The sequence below is a fragment of the Alosa pseudoharengus genome, unplaced genomic scaffold (assembly GCF_046254945.1).
Source record: "Alosa pseudoharengus isolate Yale_2024_CS ecotype anadromous, Long Island Sound unplaced genomic scaffold, YU_APseudo_1.1 YU_APseudo_1.1_scf_3, whole genome shotgun sequence".
Taxonomy (NCBI): Eukaryota; Metazoa; Chordata; class Actinopteri; order Clupeiformes; family Clupeidae; genus Alosa; species Alosa pseudoharengus.
Genome location: NW_027468718.1, coordinates 41,674,092 through 41,691,663, shown reverse-complemented (window position 1 = coordinate 41,691,663; position 17,572 = coordinate 41,674,092). Strand labels below are relative to the sequence as shown.

Here is a 17,572-nt window from a genome sequence, read left to right as displayed (position 1 = left end):
TAAAAAAGAATAACAAAATGTTATTTAACAGTGTAAAAATGTAATATGAATTTATCATGTTGGGCATGTAACAGCTTGAAATTGAAATAGGGCATGCACAAAGATCTTATTATCAAACTGCATATTTCCTCAGCCTTACTTTCAACATCCAAATTCACAGTTGTTGAAATGGATCCTTTTGAGTTTGTTGCTCTAATCTGGTAAGTGGTAGCATCACCCTCATCAGCATCAGAGATAACAAGTTGGTAGTATCCTCCTTTGAATTCTTGCCCCTTGATCTTCTTTCCATCTGGTAGAATTTCTTTGCCACCTTTGTACCATTTAATGACAGGTTTTGGATGTCCAACAACCTTTGTCACAAAGGTAGCATGTGCTTTATATTTCACGGTCATGTCTCTTATTTCTTCCTTGAACATTGGAGCACGAGGTTTCTGTTCCGACTTTGGAATGATGGGCTCTGATTTCTCACTCCAGTCACTCTCACCGCCAATGTTTTCGCATTTCACACGGAATTCATATTCAAAGCCCTCAAGGAGTCCTGTAACCTCATAATGGGTCTCCTGGATTTCATTAGTTGTAACAGCGATCCATTTATTCTGTTTCTTCTCCCTCTTTTCAAGGTAGTAAGCTTTGATCTTGGCACCACCATCGCTAGATGGAGCCTTCCAAGATACAATACAAGAATCCCTTGTGACCTCTGTAACAACAGGCTGTTGAGGAATTCCAGGTTTTTCTGTAAAACACAAGAAAAAGTAAATTATTCATAAGAGAATAGATTCATATATTTACGAAAATAAAATTTGTTGGATTGTAGAATAATATGGAAATATTATATAGGCAATATGGAATAGTATGTCAAACAATAAAGCAGACATACGTCTGGCAAATAATAATAATAACTGATGCTGAAGAGTTTACATACCATATGGACTTTTGAGGATGAGGACAGCTGGAATTTCGAGTGCGCCACTGATGCCATACTGGTTCTGTGCAGACACACGGAAGTAGTATCCAGCATTCTCAGTCAGATTTGGAATACGGCAAGTTGTTCCTGAAATTGAGGATGACACAAGATGCCACTTCTCTCCCTCTTTGGCTTCACGCTTCTCCACAATGTAGTTGGTAATCATTGCACCACCATCATCCTTTGGTGGCTTCCAGCTGATAACCACAGCGCTCTTAAGAATAGATTCAACTACAATTGGTCCTTCAGGGATGACTGGTTTATCTGAAATTAAACCAAAATCATTAGTGAAACACTGTCACTTTTTGCAACTATTGATATTACATTTTTATTACTTATTATATTTAAAAAAATATATTTTAGTTATTTTCTGAACCTGAGTCTATACTATATATTGACTCACCTTGGATTTCAACACGCAGAGATGTGTCAACTGTGCCAAATTTATTTGTTAACTGCACTTTGTATCTTCCAGCATTTGTCTTACGCTGGACATTTCTGACCACAAGATGAGAGTAACTCTCTGTGTTCTCAATGATGACATTCTCGGATGGATTCAGAGGCTTCTTGCCATAGAACCACATGATTGATGGGATTGGTCGTCCAATGTAGACAACGTGGAGGCGAAGGCTTGTTCCTGATCCAGCATAGTATTTATCTTTCAGAGGGAATCCAGGATGGAACTGAGGTGCTGCCTGCAAACGGAGCTTGCCACTGGTCTCAATTTCACCAGCCTCATTTATGGCTCTGCAAGTGTACAGGCCCTCATCTTCTTGCTCATCTGTGACCACTGTTAGGGAGTGGTTACGGCCATCAGAGCTCATCTTATATTTGCGGCTCTGGATCAAATCCTTTCCAAATCTGTACCATTTAATTTCAGGAAGAGGTCTGCCAATAATCTGGCAGGTCAATGTGCCTGGTTCTCCAAGCTTAGTAGTTACATCTTTAATCTCATCCTTGAGGACTGGAGCCTCTCCAACTGTAACAAAATAAATGTCATAAATTAAACCAGAAAGGCCAATAAAAACAATTAATTAATAAGGTACAACCTGAGATACTATGGGAACATACCACTCAATTTGGTCTTTATTCCCATGGCAGTTCTTCGTGGTCTGCTCAAACCAGTTTCATTTTGAGCAATCACTCTGAATTCATACTCAGTTGCCTCCTCAAGACCACCCATAGTAAACTGACGGTCTTTAGAGCGTTCCTTTGCACATTTCTTCCAGGCACTTTCACCTGCCTGTCTGTATTCAACCCAGTATCCCAGGATCTCCTTACCACCATCAGATTCTGGACGGAGCCAGTGGATGGTGATGCTGTCTTTGGTAATGGAGACAATGTCGATTTCTCCTGGCTGGCTTGGTTTGTCTGTGAGGTGCAATACATGAAAGCAAATAAGCATTAGTCAGTGAAATTGATGATTTTTTGTGTATTATAAGTTTAATGTCATGTTTCCTATAATTCTGTTCTTACCAAATGGATCTTTGCATACAACTGATTCAGAAACAGCTCCAGCTTCACTCAGACCAATGTCGTTTTGGGCGACCACACGGAAAACATACTCTGCATCAGGGATAAGTCCGGTGAGGGTGTACATTGTTGTGGTGATGTGAGTCTTGTTGTGACGGACCCACTTCTCTGTAGACACTTCCCTTCTCTCAACATAGTATCCTGTGACACGAGAGCCACCGTCGTCTTTGGGCTTCGACCAAGCAAGACCAATGGTAGTCTTAGTGACATCCATGATCTCTGGAGGATTGTAGGGGGGCTCTGGAGGACCTTTTGTGTTGAAAGAGAGTGTAGAATGATCAGTGAAACTCACTCAACTAATTTTCATGGTGAACATACTGGATAAAATTACTGATAACAAGTACTTACTGAGAGGTGTTTTGGGTGTAACCGACTCATCTGATTTCAGGGATCTGCTGACACCAAACTGATTTTCAGCGTATACTCTGAAGTGATACTCAACATTTTCCTTGAGTCCTTTAACTACAAGAGATGTGTCAACCACTCTTGAATCCACAGTATACCAGGCTGCTTTTGGAACTTCACGTCTCTCCACAATGTAGCCAAGAATATCAGATCCACCATCATTGGAGGGAGGTCTCCAGCTCACCCTCACAGAGCGTGCCTGGATATCATCAAATTCAAGAGGACCTTCAGGCGCGTCTGGACGTCCAATGACTTTAACATTGATGTAAACGGCCTTCTTGCCACATTTGTTCTCCAGGACGAGGTCATAAGTGCCGGTGTCATCTCTGTGAGCATCCTTAATAACAAGCTCAGTGCGATCTTCACCAGTGGCAATCATGGCTCTGTGATAAATATCACGGCCTTCCTTTGTCCACTTGCAAGTTGGGAGAGGTTTGCCCTTAATTGGCACAGACAGACTGACAACTCCACCCTGTCTGACAACGTATCCCTCTTCGTACATTTTGTCGAGTTCATAATCAGGATATTCTGAAAAGGCCCAAACAAACATTAACACTCCATATATTGAAAAACACTGCCAACTTAATTGCGTTAGACACATATTCAATAAACAGTTTGGATTTATTGTATTTTTTTGAAATAACAATACATAACACATTGATATTATTGTCATTCGTACCAAGCATTTCTGTGACCTTGACAATTCCTGGAACTTCGACAGGTTCTCCAGCTCCACCAGCATTGCATGCCATCACACGGAATTTGTATTCAGCGCCTTGTGGCATGTGTGTCAGAGTGTACTCGCAGATCTTTGTTGGTGTGGTGTTGCACTTTGTCCATTCAACTTGGTCAACCTTCTGCATCTCAACCAGATAACCAGTCACCACAGAGCCTCCCTCTTCCTCAGGAGGAAGCCAAGCAAGGGAGACAGATGTTCTGGTGGTATCGGTAACCTTTGGATTTACTGGTGGACCAGGTGGTTCTGAGAGAAAATACATTTAAGAGTCCATGTATGAGTACTTGCGTGAGCTAAGAATAGTAACATTATTTATACATTATTTTTCATGCATGTGCATTTTCAACATTTCATTCTACTTACCAATTGGATCCATTGCAATAACAGGTTTAGAACATGCGCTTGGTTTGCTATTGCCTCTGGAGTTGATGGCAATTATTCTGTACTCATACTCAAGACCTTCCACCAGACCAGTAGATCTGTATCTGGTCATTGTCACAGGGTTCTTATTGATGCGCATCCATCTGTCCGATCTGGTCTCCTTGCGCTCAATATTGTAGCCAGCAATTGTGGAACCTCCGTTATCTTCTGGTGGTTGCCAGGACAAAGTCATACCATCATGAGACACGTCAAGTATTTCTGGTGTGCTTGGTGGTGAAGATATGGCTAAAGAAAAAGAGAAACACATTTAGTTATATTGATCACATTGTTTATCGAAAGTAAAAAGTAAAAACAAACAAAAAACTGGTACTTACACTTGGGACTCTTGCACTCAACAACTTCTGATTGCAAGAAACGTCCCATGCCAAACCGATTGGATGCAGCAACACGGAACACATACTCTGTTTCCTCAGTTAGTTTAGTAAATTTATATGTGGTTCTTGTCACTGATTCAGATACTGTTGACCATCCTGGCTGGTGAGCCTCACGCTTTTCAACAATATAACCACTGATATTAGCACCTCCATCTTTCTCTGGTGGTTCCCAGCTGACAGTGACTGATACTCCATCAGTCTCATCAATTCTGAGAGGACCAATGGGTATTCCAGGCTTGTCTGTAAAAAACAAACAATTATTTTATTTGTAGATTTTAGCTGCCATTTAAAGCACATACTGTACATATGTTTATACTGAGAAGCAGTGGGCTATTGCTATAACTTACCAAGAATAATGACTTTGATGGTCTCTCTTGCCATGCCTGACTCATTCTTCACCTGGAGAGTGTAATCACCAGTGTCAGCAATTGTTGTTTCACGCACATTGAGTGTGGTGTATGTGGCAGTTGTTTCAATCTTGATGCAGTCAAGCTTATCCTTCATCTGGACACCACCGAAGAACCAAGAACAATCTGGAGCAGGTTTTCCCTTGATGGGAATTTTGAGCACAATTGGTTTGCCAGAATGTACATTGACAATCCTTGAGGGAATGCTGGTAAGATCGATCTTAGGCACAGCTGTAAAAAGGAAAATAAAGCAGTCACTAAAAGTTATTAGGAGGTATTGATGATCTTGACAATTTCATAACTTAAGTAAATGCTCTGTATTCTGTTAGCATAAACTATGACTTACCTTTCTGATCCTCAATTGTAACAGGTGTTGTGATCTCTCTTGGCTCACTAGCACCCCTGCTATTCAAGGCTCTCACCCTGAAGAGATACTGATCTTTCTCAGTCAGAGCATCCACAGTGTGTTGTTGAACTGAAGATTTGACATTGGCACATGACATCCAGCGGTCTGTTCCCACCTTGCAGGCTTCAATGACAAAACCAGTGATTCTGCTGCCGCCATCATACAATGGCTTCTCCCATCGCAGGGTGACAGAAGATTTGTTAATGTCACCAACTTGAATATCAACTGGAATTGAAGGAACTTCACAGACCAAAACTGGTTCACTGATTTCACAAGGTTCTCCAATGCCATACATATTCTCTGGCAAAACTCTGAAATAGTAATATGTTCCTTCAGTAAGACCTGTGATTCTGTATAAAGTCTTCCTGCACTCAGTTGTAACAGTTTTGTATGATTTCATGGAAGCTTCTCGTTTCTCAATTATGTAATTGTTTATGTGTGCACCACCATCAACAGTTGGCACATCCCATGTGATTACAACCGATTCTTTAGTGTAATCCTTGACATTGACTGCACCAGGAGGTCCAGGAGTATCTGAAATAATGAAACATGATGTATTACTGTAGAATAATATATAATTACATTTATTATATTTTCCATGCTGTATAAATAAATAATTTTGTGATTTTACATTTCTTACCATAGACTTTGACTATAATGGTTGATATCTTCTTGCCAGATGGATTCTCAGCCTCCACCATGTATTTGCCAGCATCATAACGATGCACTTTTTCAACAGTTAGACTAGTGAAAGACTCAGTTGTCTCAATATATCCACGACTTGTAAGTTCCACACCGGGTTTCCTCCAGGTGACCACTGGTGCTGGTCTTCCAAGTATCTTCACAAACAGCCGAAGAGTACTTCCAGCTCTCAGGCAGATAGTCTTCTTGAGGTCATCAGGAAGCTCAAAATCGGGCATTTCTGAGAAGACAAAATTATATGTAAAAAGGCTCTTTTTGGTGTTTGTATGTGCAAATATTGCATTGCATTACTAATTTAGATCAATATAGCTACAGTTCTACTGAAACTCTGATGAGATGCAACATAAACTTACCAACTCTCTCTGAGGGTGATGTTTCTGAACTACCTTCACTGAATTCACCAACACCCATGGCATTCACTGCTGCCACTCTGAAGCAGTACTTCTTGTTACTTGCCAGGCCGCCTGCAGTGAATTTTGTTGTGCTCAGGGTCTTAAGTGTAGCCCTATACCATTGCTCTGTTCCTTCCTCAAGGATCTCAACAATGTAACCAATGACATCAGAGCCACCATCATACATGGGCCTTGTCCATTTCATGCTGATACTGTGCTTGGTAGTATCAGTAATGCGTGGAACGGATGGAGGAGCAGGGGTATCTGCAAGACAGCCAAAAAAGTTATAAAACTAATAACTAACAAGTTTATTTTGTCAGTTAGTGACACAACGCTCATTATGTAATTGCATGTAAAGGGAGCACATGTCTAATCCTAAATGACAACTTACATGTTGGTTCTTTGCAAAGGACATAGGGAGATGCATCACTAGGCAGACTGGGTCCAGCAGCGTTTTCAGCAGATACACGGAACTGGTACTCGCTGCCTTCCAGAAGACCAGAAATCTTGAGTCTTGTGTCATAGATGGTGAATGTTCGGTTTACTCTTGTCCATCTAACACTGCTCTTCTCTCTCTTATCCACAAGGTAGTTCTTGATCTCGCTACCACCATCACTTTCTGGCTTCATCCATTCAATGATCACATGGTCCTTTCCAACAGCAGTAACCTCTGGTGTTCCAGGTGGTGATGTAATAGCTGAGATAGGAATAAAAAATACATTTACAAATCTGTAAATCTGCAGTGAGTAAGTACATCATTCAAAAAGTGGATGTTTACTTACTGTAAGCGTTTCTTGCAATGACAGGCTCCGACTCCAGTGCTACACCAGATCCATATTTGTTCACACCTCTGACTCTGAAGATGTACTCATTGTTCTTAATCAGTTTACTGCTGACACATGACAGAGTCTTACACTCTGTCTCCATTATCACCCAGTTTAGTCTGCTAGTTTCTCGCCTCTCAACAATGTAGTGGGTCACTGGGTCACCACCATCTTCCAGCGGTATCTTCCAAGAAACTGAACATTTCTCCTCAGTCACCCTGCTGATTGTGATGGAGCCATCAGGAGCTCCAGGAGTATCTGAAATTTGGATAAAGAAGTATTAGATATGCATATTGGTGTAGGTGTACATTGTATTCATATATACTCTTGTAACTTGATATTGAGCTGTAAAATTCTTACCAAGAACTTTGACAAGCACTGCAGCTGTCTTGATACCACTAGCATTCTTCACTGTAAGCACATATTTTCCTGTATCGTATCTGTCACAGTTTTTGATGATGGCCATGGCCCTGGTGCTTGTGTATGTCAAAGAATACTTTTCACCCAGCTCCAGCTCCTGATCGCTCTTACTCCAGAAGACTTTGGGTTCAGGTTTGCCACCGACAGTTGCATCCAGTACAACATCAGATCCTGCCCGAACTGTAACCGTTTCTCCAATAAGTTTGCTGTCAAGCTCAGCTTTGGGTGGTGCTGCAAATCAAGAAAGAGCAACATAATGAGTTAATCATATCACATTCAGCATTTCAGTAATTATGTATCCAACAAATAATAGTAGTTTGTGGCATATCCTTACTGTATTCATCTTTGCATGTAACTGGTCCTGTTGTCTCAGATGGAATGCTGTGGACACCAGCACCATTTTTGGCAATCACACGGAACTCATACACCTCTCCCTCACTGAGTGATGAGATGGTGAAGCAGTTTTCTGTGATAGTGGTGTAGTTACACTTCAACCAACGAACATCTTCATCATCAGTGAAGATCTTGCGCTCAACAACATATCCCACAATTTTGCTGCCACCATCATTGAATGGAGTGGACCATTGAATGGAAACGGAGGATCGTGTAACGTCATAAACCTCTGGTTTACCGGGAGGATCTGGAAGGGTATGAAATATGGATTTAGAGGAATGGTAGGTTTTTGCTGTTAAAGAGTAACAATTATTCAGTTTGTACACATTTACTCACCAACTGGATTCAGAGCCACCACGGGTCTAGATGCCTCACTGGCTTTACTGAGACCAGCAATGTTCATTGCATACACTCTGAACTGATACTCAAGGCCTTCAATGAGTGTGGAGATCTTGTATTGACAGTCAAGGCAAGGAAGCTTGTTCTCCCTGACCCATAAGATGGTGTTCCTCTCTTTCTTCTCAATCCAGTATCCAGTGACTGGACTACCACCATCATGGTAAGCCAGATCCCACTTAATGCTGATGGCAGCAGCAGACACTGACACCACATCAGGACGACCAGGAGGGCTTGGTGGAACTGTAAATGAAACAGATTTTTTTAACATATTGCTTGCTGGAAGTTTAAATAGCTAGTCTAAAGTCTAAATAGCAAGGTTATCAATATGTTCAGTACATCACACTTACCAAATGGATGCTCAGCAATCATAGGTGTGGACTCAACAGATTTGCTCACACCAAATTTGTTCTCAGCAGAGACACGGAAGGTGTACTCCATGTACTTAGTCAGGTGAGTGACTTTGATTGTGGTGCGTTTAACGCTGGAATTCACCACCTGCCAAGAGGTATTACCGGACTCACGTTTCTCAACAATGTAATTTGTGATTTCGGTTCCACCATCATCTGAGGGTTCTGCCCATGCCAGCACACAAGACTCTGATGTGATTGCTGAAATTTCAAGAGGTCCAGTAGGTGGAGTTGGTCTGCCAGTGACAATGACATTAACCGTGAAGGTCTTGGTTCCGGCAGCATTGTCCAGGATGAGATAGTACCTGCCACTGTCTCCTCTCCTGCTATCTCTGACCACCAGGGTGGTCCTTTCCTGGGAAGTCCTGATTGAGATTCTGTCTGTTTCTTTGAGCTTCATCTCTTCAAGTTTCCATGTTACTTTAGGAGATGGTCTACCACTGATTGGAATATCAATAGTAAATGAATTTCCAGCCTTGCAAGTGATAAGCTGTTTGGTGATTCCACTGAGATCTGCAGTGGGCTCGATACGAGGTTCTTTAATAACAACAGAGGTTAGAGCATCACGTGGGTAGCTGACGCCAGAATCATTCTGGGCTTTGACGCGGAACTGGTATTCAGAGTTCTCCATCAAACCTTCTATCACCATCTTCAGAGATTTGGTTTCACCAGCAACCAGCCAGTTAGCAGTGCCCTTGATTCTCATCTCAACGATGTAACCGGTGATGCGGCTTCCACCATCATGCTCGGGTTTCAGCCAGACCAAGTAGGCAGATGAGCTAGTGGTGTCAATGACGTCAAGCCTCTGGGGTGGAGCAGGCTCTTCGGTGGCAACAACCGGTTCGGTCATCTCATAAGGTTCACCGGCACCATACTGATTTTCAGCAATAATTCTGAAAACATATGGTACACCCACTCCAAGGTTGGTCACTCTAAACATCTGGCGATTGCACTTGCGGCTGCACTCTTGCCAGCTCAGACGACTAGCTTCACGCTTCTCTAGAATGTAATGTGTGATACGTGAACCTCCATCATTGCTTGGAGCATCCCACATGATAGTGAGGGCTCCCCTTGTAACATCCTTGAACGAAACAGGTCCAGGTGGTCCAGGAGTGTCTAGTACCTTGACAGTGAATGTAACAGATTTGCGGCCGCTATTGTTCTCTAGAGATAAGGTGTATTTGCCAGCATCATACCTAGTGCAGTTCTCCATGGTCAGGGTGCTGAAATGTTCAGTTGTATTGATGTCAACCATCACACCAATTTCACCATCATTCTTTGTCCAGGTAGCAAGCGGTGCGGGTTTTCCACGGAAGGCAACGTGAAGACAAACTGTGCCTCCATTTTTCACAATGTGTGTCTGTTTGAAGTCTGCACCAATGTCCATCTCTGGTGATGTAAGTCTGTCCACTGCTCTTACAGGGTTGGGTATCTCACAAGGTTCTCCCTTTCCTGCTCCATTAAGAGCACACACACGGAATTTGTATTCTTCGCCTGGCTCTAGGTCCTTTGCAGTGTATGTAGTGTTGATACAGGCTTCATTGTTCACCCTGTGCCACTCCCCAAGGCTTGCCTTGCACATCTCAATGACATAACCAATGATTTCCATTCCACCATCAAAGACAGGTTTCATCCAATCCAAAGTGACAGATGACTTTGTGGAATCTGATACCTTGACCACAGATGGTGCACTTGGTGAAGTCGTTGGCTCTCTGCACTTGAAGAGTCTTGAGGTGGTGCTTGGTGGTCCAACGCCAGCACCATTTTCAGCCATCACACGGAATTCATACTCATATCCTTCTGTCAGACGGATTACTCTGTGCCTGAGTTCTGTGATTGGCCTCTTCGCCGACACCTTCACCCACTGTAAGCTCTTCTTTTCACGTCTCTCAAGGATATAATGCTTGATTTCATTTCCTCCATCTGATCTGGGTCTTGTCCAGACCAATGTGATGCTGTCTCCTGTGACATGAGTACAGTCAGGTGTTCCAGGAGCTTCAGGAACAGCTGTAATAAAAGGGTAAAACATATGTTAAAAAATCTAAATCTGAAGCTACATTGATATTTGTAAAAATACTAATTTCAGTGAGGATAACTTACTGAATTGCATCTTTGCAACAATGGGTTCAGATGCAAGAGGCTTGCCCACACCAAATTTGTTGACAGCAGACACACGGAACTGATACTCATTGCCCTTGATCAACTTTGTGGCATTGAATGAGCAAGCTTCACACTTGGATGTGACAAGAGCCCAAGAGATCCTTGAGGTTTCTCTCTTCTCAATAACATAGTGTGTGATAGCTGCACAGCCATCATTTTCTGGTGGGCTCCACCAGAGTGTAGCCTTCTCAGCTGAAATATTGGTGAATCTTAGAGGCCCTTCGGGAGGTCCAGGGGTGTCTAAATGAAACAGCAACAATATTGATGGATTATGAATAACATCCCAAATACAAAAATAACAACCAAACAAAAAGGAAATCCATAAATGTGTTACCATAATAATGGGTGTCATACAAACCTTGCACTCTAACAAGAACATCCTCCTTTGCTGAGCCAGAACTATTCCTAGCCTCAACAGTGTAAATACCACGGTCATTGCGATCGGCATCTCTGAGGAAGATGCTGCTTGATCCAACAACGGTTGTAATGTCAACAAGCATCTTGTCAAGTTCCTTTCCATCTTTGTGCCATGTAACTTGGGGCAAGGGTCTTCCACTAATGTTGCACTGAAGTTTGATGTTTTCTCCTGCTTTGATAGTAAGGGTCTTCTCTGCACTGAAGATGATTTCAGGTATAACTAAAAGAAAAGTATAGAATTCATGTTTATTACAATATTGTTTTAGGTAGGATCTACAGAATAGGCATAATACATAGATTTACATATTTGCACAGCATACACATTTCAACATATTTAAGTGCATCTTTTTAAACACATACCACTTTCATCCTTTGTCATGACATAGCCAGAAGACTGAGAGGGTGGACTGACTGTGCCAATGGCATTTCGTGCAATCACTCTGAATTCAAAGCGATCACCAGCTGAAAGCCCTGTGACAGTGAACTGGCATTCACTGATGTCAGTGAAGTTACATCTCAGCCATTTGTTTCTTCCTTGGCGCCTTTCAACACTATATGCCACAATCTTACTGCCACCATCGCGCTTGGGTGGTTCCCATTGAAGTGTGACAGAGTCTCTTGTGACATCAATGCAGTTGGGTGTGCCAGGTGGATCTGAAAGCAAAGAATTATTTAGATTTATTAGCACTACATTTTTATTTGTAAAGTTTATTATTTAGGTCAGTAAAAGTATGGTGACATGACTTACCAACAGGGGAGATGGCCAATTTGTGCTTGCTTTGCTCACTGACAGGACTGAGGCCAGCATTGTTCTCAGCATAAACTCTGAAGGAGTATTCCAGACCCTCAATCAGACCAATGGCCCTGTATTCTCTCTTTGAAATGACTGAAGAGTTAACCTTCATCCACAAAAGGCTATTTCTGTCCTTCTTTTCAAGGTGGTAGCCAGTGATTGGAGAGCCTCCATCAAAGCTTGGTGCAGCCCACTGTACGGTCATACCATCACTTGTCACATTGAGAACAATTGGTTTGGCTGGTGGACCTGGTGGACTGTACTGGTGCTGGGCAACCACATCCTCAGAATGCAGTGGCTCACTCACGCCATACTTGTTTTCTGCACGGACTCTGAACTGGTACTGTGTGTCTTTGACCAGGTTTGGTATTTTAAATGAGGTCCTTACCACACTAGAGCAAACGATCTTCCACGCTGCTTGTGATGTTTCACGTTTCTCAACACTGTAGCAAGTAACTTCTCCACCTCCATCTTCCTGTGGCTCATCCCAAGATATGATTATACTCTGTGCTTTGATTTCATCGAAGCGTATGGGTCCAACTGGTGCAGAAGGTGGTCCAAGGGTCGATACTTTGATGTCAAAGTAGTTCTTGACTTGTTTATTGTCCAGAACAAGTGTATATTTTCCTGCATGTTCCTTTCTTGCACCTCTCACTGTCAGGGTAGCTTTGCTCTCTGACTCCCTAAAGCGAACTTGTTCACTTTCTTTGAGAGGAATGTCTTCCTTCATCCATGATATAGCTGGTTTGGGTTTTCCCTTGAATGGCAAATCAATGACAATGTTTTGTCCGATACGAACAAATAGTTCACCTCCTGGATAGTCAATGAGGTTGGCCTCAGGTGCAAGGACTAAGTCCTTGACAGTGATGGGCCCAATTTGTGAGAAGTCACTACGACCCTTTTCATTCTTAGCAAACACTCTGAAGTCCAACACTGAAAGCTCTTTCAAGTGTTTAACTTCACAATTCAAACGCTTGCATGTAGCAGCAAGTGACCAAGTTGTTTCTTCTTTGGCTCTCTTTTCAATTATGTACTCTGAAATATGACTGCCACCATCATGATCAGGTTTGGTCCATGCCAGAGTTACAGATGTGTTGGTAGAATCCTTCATCACTAGGTTTTTGATAGGTCCTGGTGTTTCGGTGGCTCTAACTGGCTCTGTTGTTTCACATGTATCCCCGACTCCAAACTCATTTTCTGCAGAAACGCGGAAGAAATAAGCTATATCCTCTTCAAGACCATCAACCTTGTATGTGGAGTTGGGACACTCAGTGGTGATAATGGTGTACGCTTTCATCTTGGCATCTTTCTTCTCCACAATGTAATTGGTAATTGGAGAACCACCATCTATGTGAGGAGGCTCCCAGCTCAGTGTGAGCTTGCCTCGTGTGACATTCTTATAAATCAGCTTATGGCAAGCTGATGGAGAATCTAGTACTTTAACTGAGACAGTTATTATTTTGGGCTCACCAACACCATTTTCAATTTCAAGAAGATATTTTCCACAATCATCTCGGGTCACTCTTTGTATCAGCAGAGTTGTTGAATATTCTGTGTTTTTAATGGCATATCTTGAGTCGCTAGCAATATTTTTGTCTCCTTTCCTCCAGATGACATTTGGTGCAGGTCTGCCCTTGAGAGGAATCATGATTTCCACATCTCTGCCTGCCTTTGCTGTATACTGAGTGGTCATAGAGATATCAAGGTTGACATCAGCTTCCTCTGTTGGACACAGAAAAAGGAGAAATTGAGAAATTAATTCTTAATCATATTTCCAACTAAATGTGCTGAGATATATAACAAACTTAAGTCCCTACCAAGGATATCCTTTGACTGGACTGGTTGAACGAGCTCAATTGGACGTCCAGCTCCAACACAGTTCACAGCAGAGACACGGAAGAAGTAATAAATTCCAGGCTTCAGATGAGACGCAACAAATTCTGTTGTCCTCACTTCACCCTTGGAGCTAATCACAACCCATTCCCTCTCTTCAGTGTTCATTTGTTCAACAACATAGCTGGTGATTTCACTGCCACCATCATACACAGGCTTTACCCATCCCAGTGTAATAGACGTCTTAGTGGAGTCAACGATAGTAAGCTTGGTTGGTTCACTTGGTGGGTCTGGGGTGATAAAACCAAATTAAGTAATCAGTTAATAACAACATAAATACATAGTAATAAATAACTGTGGTTGAGCTTTAAAACACTGTATAGATAAAGCCACATACCAATTGGATCGTAAGCTTTGTAGAAAGTGGATACTTCTGAGTAGGCACCAGCTCCAGCTTTGTTGATTGCACAGACGCGGTACTGGTATTCATTATTCTCGGTGAGGTTGCTGACCTTTTGTCTGGTGTCACGGATCTGATCTTTGATGACCTTAAACCACTGCAGACTCTTCTTCTCCCGTTTTTCTAGGTAATAGCCATCAATATCACTTCCACCATCAAGAGTTGGTCTTTCCCATACCACAGTCATTGTTGATTTAGTGATCATAGTGACCAGAGGTTTGGATGGTTGACTTGGAGGAACTGAAAAAAATGAAAAAAAAAATTGGTTTAGTATAGACAGATTGTTCATGTGCCACAATAACTCCCTTTATCTATATGTGTTTGGGAGAAGGCAGTTTCTTTGTAAATTTACTCACCGAATGAGTTGCGTGCAACAGCAGGATCAGATTCCAATGCATCTCCAACTCCAAATTTGTTTACACCTCTCACACGGAATATGTACTCATTACCCTTGATCAGTCTCTGCACAGACACAATGCAGTCCTCCAATTTCTCAGAAATAATTGACCACATAATTCTGCTTGACTCCCGTTTTTCCACAATGTAGTGGGTGACCATTGCACCACCTTCATCCTCTGGAGGATCCCACATTATGGTCATATTGTCAGCAGTGATTTTCTTGAACTGAATAGATCCAGCTGGAGGTCCAGGTTTGTCTGTTTGGAAAGAAAAGCATAAAGATTTTATTCATATTTGCTGCATATTTAGGCAAAATAACATGAGGGAAGGTGCGTTTGGTAAATATTGTGATCCGGCCACAGGAAGTGCAGTAAGGTATAAAGCATGATGTAGCTTGACATGACATACCTTGAATTTGCACTCGGATAGAACCATATGCAGATCCCAAGGAATTCTTGATCTTGATATCATACGTTCCAGAGTTGAGACGAGTGACATCCCTCATAATGAGGCTTGTAGACTCGAAGGTGTGCTTGAAAGTTATCTGGGCACTAGGTTCCATCTCTTTGCCGTCTTTAAACCATTCAATTGTTGGCTGTGGCTTGGCAATAAGTCCAACCTTAAGCTCAACTGTGGCTCCTGCCTTATGTTTCACAGTCTCCATATATTCTTGGGGCATTATAATCTCAGGAGCACCTAGATAATGAAAACATTTTCATTCATCATCATTTGTACCAAAGTCTCTATAATGCAGTATTAAGAGAAATATGATTGCATCACTATAATACTGAAATAAGTTTTACCGAATGTGTCGACACATGTAACTGGTCCAATAGCACTTGAAGGATTGCTGATTGAACCAACTGCATTCTTAGCCATCACTCTGAATTCGTAGGACTCATCCTGAGTTAGACCTTGCACAGTGAACTTGCAACTAGACACATTTGCCAAGTTAGCTTTAGTCCATCTACAATCTGGTCCATCTCTCTTTTCAATAATGTACCCGGTGATTTTACTTCCACCATCGTAGGATGGCCTCTTCCAGGCCACTGTGATTGAGTTCTTTGTAATGTCAGTGACACGAACATCAGTGGGTGACTCTGAAGAAATACAAGACACACAAAAAGTATTAGTGTGATGCTCAATATGGTTGGATATATGTCCTTAATTAATTAACATACCTCCAAACTATGCACAGGAATATCTGAAACATATAAAATAAACTATTTTAAAAGTACACATATTTACCACAGGCATCAATTGCCAGGACAGCATCTGATGTCTTGCTGACTTCACCAATGCCAGCTGCATTTTCAGCAGCAACCTTGAACTCATAGATGAGGCCAGGATGAATATTAGTCACTTTGAAATGAGTGGCACGGATAACAGTCTTGTTAACCTTCTGCCAAAGAATGCTGTTTTTGTCTTTCATCTGGAGGTGGTATCCAAATACATGGCTTCCACCATCAGATGAGGGCTCTTTCCAGTCAACAGTGATGCTCTCTCTTGTGACATGAGATACAAATGGTGCAGATGGTGCTCCAGGAACAGCTTGAGTAGGAAAGATGAAAGATGACACAAGGGGTTAGAAAAACAGCTAATAATAAATACTGTATATTGTATAACCAATATGAAATAGGGTAATAGAAGGGTGTTACTTACTGTAGGGGAGATTTACTGTGATAGGTGGAGAGTCAAGGTGTTCACTGATGCCAAGTCGATTTTCTGCACGGATTCTGAACTGATACTCAACTCCAGAGTGCATTTTCATTATCTTAATTGTACATCTCGCAACTGCTGATGACACATCAACCCAGTTAGCGGTGGTTGTTTGACGTTTCTGTACAATGTAGTTGGTGATTGGGCTGCCACCATCATATGCAGGTGGAAGCCATTTCAGGCTAACGCTGTCTTCGGTGGTGTCATAGAACTCAACTGGTCCAACTGGAACACTTGGTCTATCAAGGACCACTATATTGACAAAGGACTTTGTGGTTCCACTTGAATTTGAAGCAGTGATGTCATATCTTCCTGCATCAACAGCAACACTCTCCCGCAGGGTGATGATGAGGCTATCTGGAGTCACTTCAGAATTGAATCTCAAAGTTGATTTCAGCACAGCACCATCCTTGGTAAGAGTCACCTTAGGTGTTGGTTTGCCAGTAAGTGGAATGACTACCTTAAGGTTTGATCTAGCTCTAACATAGACAGTATTGCGAGGGAAATCTTTCATGTTGATCTCGGGGGATTCTGTAAAAGCAATATGAAAACAAATATTATTAATCGTCTAAATACAGTGGAAACCACAGTACACGAAAGACAGAAAAAAAAGTTATTTGTGGAATCTTGTTTGGGATATAACTCACCCAGCTGATCTTTCACAAGGACAGGGTGGAACATATCCTTGATATCACTCAGACCTGCATGGTTTTCTGCACGAATTCTGAAGAAGTATTCCACACCTTCTCTTAGACCACTGACAACAAAGTGGGTGTATTTGGTAACACCGCACTTCACCCATTTCTGCTCTCCCTTTTCAAGCGCTTCTACAAGATAACCAGTGATTCGGCTTCCTCCATCATGCTCTGGTTTGCTCCATGCAAGAGCAACACTGTCCTTAGTGACCTCAGTAACTCCAAGTTTTGGTGGTGGGCTTGGTTTTTCTGTTGAAAGAAAATAATCATTATGACAAATAATCAGAAAATAA

General features: G+C 42.0%; 1 protein-coding gene across 1 annotated transcript in view; it reads right to left on the bottom strand.

Moving 5' to 3' along the window:
• The window catches only part of ttn.2 (titin, tandem duplicate 2), a 177,615-nt gene that overhangs the window by 7,757 nt on the left and 152,286 nt on the right, over positions 1-17,572 (bottom strand). The window contains exons 203-233 of the mRNA XM_076264287.1: positions 17,232-17,528; positions 16,528-17,115; positions 16,114-16,416; positions 15,669-15,965; positions 15,274-15,561; positions 14,823-15,122; positions 14,404-14,706; positions 13,991-14,296; positions 12,129-13,895; positions 11,741-12,034; positions 11,322-11,600; positions 10,904-11,203; positions 8,744-10,810; positions 8,334-8,636; positions 7,939-8,244; positions 7,545-7,835; positions 7,143-7,442; positions 6,752-7,057; positions 6,322-6,624; positions 5,907-6,188; positions 5,207-5,800; positions 4,801-5,091; positions 4,394-4,693; positions 4,002-4,304; positions 3,582-3,884; positions 2,846-3,430; positions 2,441-2,746; positions 2,036-2,335; positions 1,368-1,943; positions 923-1,228; positions 140-733 (exon numbers count right to left, since the gene is read on the bottom strand). Of these exons, the coding sequence (XP_076120402.1) occupies positions 140-733; positions 923-1,228; positions 1,368-1,943; positions 2,036-2,335; positions 2,441-2,746; positions 2,846-3,430; positions 3,582-3,884; positions 4,002-4,304; positions 4,394-4,693; positions 4,801-5,091; positions 5,207-5,800; positions 5,907-6,188; positions 6,322-6,624; positions 6,752-7,057; positions 7,143-7,442; positions 7,545-7,835; positions 7,939-8,244; positions 8,334-8,636; positions 8,744-10,810; positions 10,904-11,203; positions 11,322-11,600; positions 11,741-12,034; positions 12,129-13,895; positions 13,991-14,296; positions 14,404-14,706; positions 14,823-15,122; positions 15,274-15,561; positions 15,669-15,965; positions 16,114-16,416; positions 16,528-17,115; positions 17,232-17,528 (13,938 nt within the window). The remainder of the gene's footprint in view (positions 1-139; positions 734-922; positions 1,229-1,367; positions 1,944-2,035; positions 2,336-2,440; positions 2,747-2,845; positions 3,431-3,581; positions 3,885-4,001; positions 4,305-4,393; positions 4,694-4,800; positions 5,092-5,206; positions 5,801-5,906; positions 6,189-6,321; positions 6,625-6,751; positions 7,058-7,142; positions 7,443-7,544; positions 7,836-7,938; positions 8,245-8,333; positions 8,637-8,743; positions 10,811-10,903; positions 11,204-11,321; positions 11,601-11,740; positions 12,035-12,128; positions 13,896-13,990; positions 14,297-14,403; positions 14,707-14,822; positions 15,123-15,273; positions 15,562-15,668; positions 15,966-16,113; positions 16,417-16,527; positions 17,116-17,231; positions 17,529-17,572) is intronic.